General features: G+C 46.9%; 1 protein-coding gene across 1 annotated transcript in view; it reads left to right on the forward strand.

The window, feature by feature from the left end:
* SARC_07070 (hypothetical protein) overlaps window positions 1-5,005 on the forward strand; it is a 6,578-nt gene extending 1,573 nt beyond the window's left edge. Inside the window, exons 2-3 of the mRNA XM_014298998.1 lie at window positions 199-688; window positions 908-5,005. Coding sequence (XP_014154473.1) covers window positions 199-688; window positions 908-4,071 — 3,654 coding nt within the window. The 3' untranslated portion in view covers window positions 4,072-5,005. The remainder of the gene's footprint in view (window positions 1-198; window positions 689-907) is intronic.
* Window positions 5,006-6,048: the final 1,043 nt, after the last annotated feature.

Genomic DNA, 6,048 nt, shown 5'->3' on the forward strand with positions numbered 1-6,048 from the left:
ACACACACACACACACACACACACATTTATATATATATATATATGTATATATATTTGTATATACAGGTGAACATAACTATTATTGTATTGTTTTGTTTATTTGCGAGTGGATTCTCCTATAATGCGTATATATATGCACACATATATTGTCTATACCATTTACTTCTCTCACCTCTGCTGTCGTTACATCCACCATAGGTACAACGCCTGAGTCTGCTTATTGGTCTGCTGGCCTACTTCATATCGCTCTCAATCTGTGCCTTGGTGGTATTGTATGAAGTAAACGTGTTCGATGATGTTTCTCCCGTGAAGATAGCAGTGCCGGTGGCTTCCAGCTTGGTACGCTATATCAACGACACAGTACCATGCTCAGATTTAGTGGACGAGTACACAGATCACGTGGTGAATATTTTAGAAGAATCAGGGTACGAAAACAAGACACGGAACGAAATCGCCGATTATATAGCGGAACAACTGGGCTACACCCGTCATTTGCATAACGCATTGGTTTTAGCTGGAGATAAGGACATGGCCAGTGCCGCTGTCGGCATTGTCATCACCGACTACTTGGAGGGAAATTATGAACAGTACAATAACACACAACAGTTGCGGTCTGATATCACGGCAGCGGTTGGGGATGACGCCACTCTGTGCCTTCAAGTGGCGACACTCTTGGCACTGAATACAGGTGTGATTGTTCAATGTTCATTTCGCTTCTAGTGGATGGTGCGGTGGGAAAGTAGCTAAGTAGTAGATTGTGCATGCTAAATGGGTGATGGCTTCTCATACATACTTTTCAATTGATTTTAGGTCGGTAAAATAGTAATACTGTACGTGCATGGGAATTCCTCGTTCTAAATGGCAAATTGTTGCTCTCACTGATTATTTCATTTTTTTCAAATTACAGGTAGTAGCATGGAATATAACGCAGAAGTCGATGATCTGACTGAATCGTTAGGCACCGAACTGACTGATGCACTAGGCCTCGGTGACCTCTTTGGCTATACCAGACAAGTATATTTGTTGCAAGCCAAAGAGGATGGGCTCGATGGCATGTTCATAGTGTGCACGTTGTGTTACACCCTCGCAGAAGTCCTGTTCGTGGTGGTCGGCATATTGGTATACAAGTACCGGAGCGAGCCAGAAATCTTTTCCAGGCATCGATTTTTCCTCATACACTTTAATGTCGGTGGACTAATTGTTCCTCCAGCAGCTCTACTACTAGTCGCCGTATCCACAGCACAATTGTCTCTGGACTACAAAACGAACGATACACTCTACACCGTGTTTGGTGCGGTGCTGAGTTTGATCGCGGTGATGGGTCCGATAAGCGCCGTATTTTTGAGGCAGCGTTTTATGTATCAGGTGTTCTGGAAAAGCGGGCCCAATACCAGCGATGCGCACTACTTCATCATGCTGCCGTGGTATCTGTTGCTCTCACTCGTTATCATTGCCACCGATGTTGTGAGCCACTATATAGACGCTGACCGGTCTGCCACGCAGTACATCAGCTACATCCCCATCTACATAGTGGCGGTGATTTTGGGCATAGAGTTCTCGTACTATGTCTGGCGTGTGCGTCATTCGTCCCACGTGTTTGTGGATGTGTGGCAAGCGTACCGCTTCCTCATCGCCTGGCTGCTGTCGTTCTTGATATTCCACTTTGCCGTCGCCCACCGCAACAGCATGGCATTGGGATCTGTGTCGGCCACGCTGCACCTCGTGGCCTGTTTGGTCGCTGCCTACGTTGACTTCTTCCTCTTACCTATCCTCAAGGTGTTCGGCCGACGAAATGGTCTGCATATCTTAGAAGGTTATGACTTCGCGGGGTGTACCTTAGGGATCGATTTTAACCATGTAGAGCTGGTGCTGGACGATCCCGAGGCCTGTGCGCTATTATTAGATTTCTTGCGCAATCGGGTCTGCAGCGAAGGGGTCGAGTTTCTGATTGAGCTGCGAGACCTGCAGCTGCTGTATGAGTTGGAGAACAAGTCACATGCTGAGTATTGGGAAAGGGTTAAGCACATTTCGGATACGTACATCTACCCACAATGCCTGAACCTTTCATCGCAGTGTCAAAAGACATTGGCGAGCAAACTCAGAGAACTGCGTGCACATCTCGATAAAACCGAGGAGAAGAGTCGCCAGACGCCCAAGGCATCAAGGCGTAGAACACACATCTCACAGCAATCGCCGCAGGTACATCATCCATCCACAATACAGGAGCACAAACGCCAATCTCAGTCACAATCACAAGCCACACTAGAACAGTCCTCGTCCGAAGCGTCACCCCTACCTGTCGTAGTGACATCACAGTCCTATATATCGTTTCCCTATCCCCCGACCGAGTCACACGTACGATCAGAATCCTGTGACGGGGATTTGGATGGTGGTATCGTTACAGCCAATGAGAGCGGCCACCCAGGTCTATTAGAGGGCCTTCCTTGCCCTGCAAGTAGGACCTGCCCTACCAGTCGCACGTGCCCCCCGGCACCCACAGGCTTGGCCACGCAAATCAGTGCACCTGGGGGGCTGGTATCGGTCCGCTCGAGTCAGTCCAACCAGACCCAAAGCCGAGGTCCAATGAGTCCTATAACGCGGTCGTTGCACCGGGCGCACAGTGGGTTCAAGAGTGGTCTAGTAACGCTCGACAGCCAACTCAAGAACACCCACGGTGATGGCGCGGAGTACGAGCAAGCACTCAAGGCCATTGACTGGGGAGAGGTCGTCCGCTGGTTTGACAGTGCGAAGAAGGAGCTCACTGACCTGCTGCTGGGTGGGCAGCTGAGAGAGTTCTGCACACAGTCACAGATGCGTATGTTGATACAGAAGCGCATTGCGCAGAACAACACGCTTATGGAACACAGAATTGTACAGAGTAACACCATTGACGGAGAGTCACCCTCGCCCCAGCCCGTGCAGAAGGTGGGCAGTGTGGGAGAGATAGGCATGCTGGATATCGCTATGGGTGAGCGGAGTGTTAGTGTGCACAAGAAGCGCAGCACAATTACGGAGGAGATGTGCACGACTTTGGTGCACGATGGCGCAGGGGACGCACACGCAAGTATTCACGTCAGCCACGATGGCCGGCCACATCGACATGACAGCAAACACAACCGCACCAGCAACAGCACGTTGGATGACGATCTAGTGAGTACGGGTAGCATGGGATCAAATAACACGCTGCACAGTAGTTCATTTAATATGAGCGATCACCCGCGGCTCTTGCCGTCGAGCAACAGAGAGGTCACGGCGAGTGTCACTCGCGTCTTGTCGTCGAGATTAGACCAGCTCACATCCACACGACACGCCAAGCGCACCTCACACCCATACCAACAGACACACCCACACACGCTTTCTCACACCTCGCGCAGTCTGTCCGCGCTGCCGACGTACCTGCGCTCTAGTGTTGCACACGAAAGAAACCCCTCATACGACAGAGAACGGGATGGAGATATAGCCAAGCACAGTTTCAATGCTAGCTCGACGAATAGTGGGCGCGAGCGCTTACGGGCACGCAGAGGCAGCATAAATGGGCCTGGCGCACGCTCGGACATACGAGCACAGACACAGGCACACCCGCGCACATCTTTGTCTTCTAACGTGCGGATGAGCGCTGAGAGTGTTTTGTGGAATGAGCTCGCCATTGCCAGCCAGAATAGCTTCTGTAGTCTACGCGTGGTCAGAACCAGTAGTATTGCGTCAGTAGAGAAAGGGGGTGGCACAGGCAGTCCAATCCATCCCTCAGCCATAGCCAAGCCTGACGGAGGACCGGGTAAGGCCGAGAAGCTACCTACCTCGAATGTAAGTAGAGCTTGCAGCACGGGGGGCTTACCCACCTCTTCGCTGTGTGCATTTGCTCGAGATATAGCACGCGCTGATAAGAACTGCACCAATGTCAGCAGCAGTGTGGGTCCGCATAGCAGCCTGCTCAATGCGGCGCAAACCATTCCGATGGACGATGCTGTGCATAGAGGTGGCGTCATGTCTCCTGCCATAGCGGAATCTGGCCCCATATATATCAGTGATGCAGAGGACTCGCAGGACGAGGACAGTACAACTTGTGTATGAAGGAGGCAGTATAGACGGGTGTAGATTAATACAAACTGTTATTGATATGCAGAAGGGAACGGAAAACAATGCGGAATGTTTTTGAAGAGATTCTCGCATCTGTGCGTAGCTATCCAGTCGAATAGACTGTTGTGTGCCCAAACGAACGAACGTGGGTCAAGACTTCTGATTTTCGAAGATGTAGCGCACATGATCATACATAAAATGATCAAACATAAAATATGTATGGATAATGAAGACTCGCTAATCAGCGCATTGCTGTTCATTACATACACGGACGTAGGCTTGTACGTATGCAAGCCGACTGTTGGAATAATCTATCTCCATACCTGGTTTGAGGGTGAACTGTTAACGTTTGCTACAGAGTGCTGTGTATAGGTGTGCAAGTGGTTGAGCCTTCGGCAAACCAAATTGAAGCGATCTGTCGTAAGTAGTGGGATCGTGTATCCCAAGCGATTATAGCTGGCATCGACTGTCAGCCAAAGCTCCGCGTGGCTGGTATACACCGCTGGGTGTCTACCTGCATATGAGAGAGAGCCGAATAAATTAACACGTCGTGTTCTATATTAAAAGTGATCTGGCAGCACCTGTTTGATATTTTACGGACTTTTAAAACTGGGTGCACACCTGTCCAACCAACTAAACGTTTTATGCGGTGCTGCTATAGGAATACGGGGTATAGAACATCAATATTATCTAACCCAGAGCGAACCAATGCCTTGTGCATCTTTCTAGCAAAGGGTTACGAAGAAGGTTATCACTTCACACAAAAATACACGATCAGTTCTATCAACTTCGATGACCGTTCCATTTTTTATTATCATTCGTAAATATTTTCCACACCATTCTCTGAACATTTTTTTGTCCTGAAGGACATCAGCTGTGTTGTTTTTGTTTTTAAAAAAATATAAAAAAACAACAATGAGTATTTACGGATGTATTTTTATAAAAATAATACACAAAAACATTGCCTTCTCAATTCTCATAAGAACACTAAAACAATTGCAACACAGAAAGTCAGAGACACTGGGAAACGCATATTTATGTATAACTTATGATCGGTCTATGGACTAATTAGTATTTGCAAATGTACTTCATCTAGCGCGTATTTATTTAAAAATACAATCAGTTGTTGCTTAGCCTCTGTCCTAAAACACTAAAAACTAAAAGACAAGAGCCTAGAGGTCAGAGGAGGTTATGTCACTGTGGTTGATTGGTTGTAGTATTTACAATATAACTGATTTTAGTGGAGTGATTTGAGATTTCGGACTGATTTTGCAATACCAATTCACCAAACGAATACCTTTTTAAATACCGACATATTATTGGCTGATGTGAATCTATTTTTATCGGAATAAGAAAAGCCAAATTGAGAGCTGTTCTGAAGTTGCTGAATGCTGGATGCTGATTGCTGTGGACTGAGGTTTGCTTTGCGTTGTTGGGCATATAATAGCATAGCATATATTTTAGCCGACATAGCGTCTCTGAAAAAAATAGCCGGCCCAGCTGGGCTTGCTGAACTATGTATGGGTAAATAATTGATATCTATGTGTGCGCATCTTGCGCGAATGTATATAAAGGACAAGTATATGGCGAATTGAGGTATTCAACCGCTAATTACCTACAACACACTCTCCAGAATCGCCTAGTCGGACTTGATTTTCTTTTTGGCAAAATGGTAGAAGGCGTGCGACGTAGATCTGATGCGGGACCCATGAAGGTACTTAAAATGTGGGCATATGCAGTAATTTGTCTTTTATACTTCATGAGATCGTATAAGCTTCTGAAAATGATTCGAATTGGTTCCTTTTTGGTTCTATCATAGCTTATGGCCAATAAGTTTTCTTGTAAATTTAGTAAATATATACTTGTCTTCATAATATCTTCCCGAATTTTCTGTGCTTGCATATGTTCTCACCAGACAACATGCAATGATTCAAATTCGAAGGCATATTCTTACACATACACACACACACG

This window comes from Sphaeroforma arctica, assembly GCF_001186125.1.
Source record: "Sphaeroforma arctica JP610 unplaced genomic scaffold supercont1.538, whole genome shotgun sequence".
Classification (NCBI taxonomy): domain Eukaryota; class Ichthyosporea; order Ichthyophonida; genus Sphaeroforma; species Sphaeroforma arctica.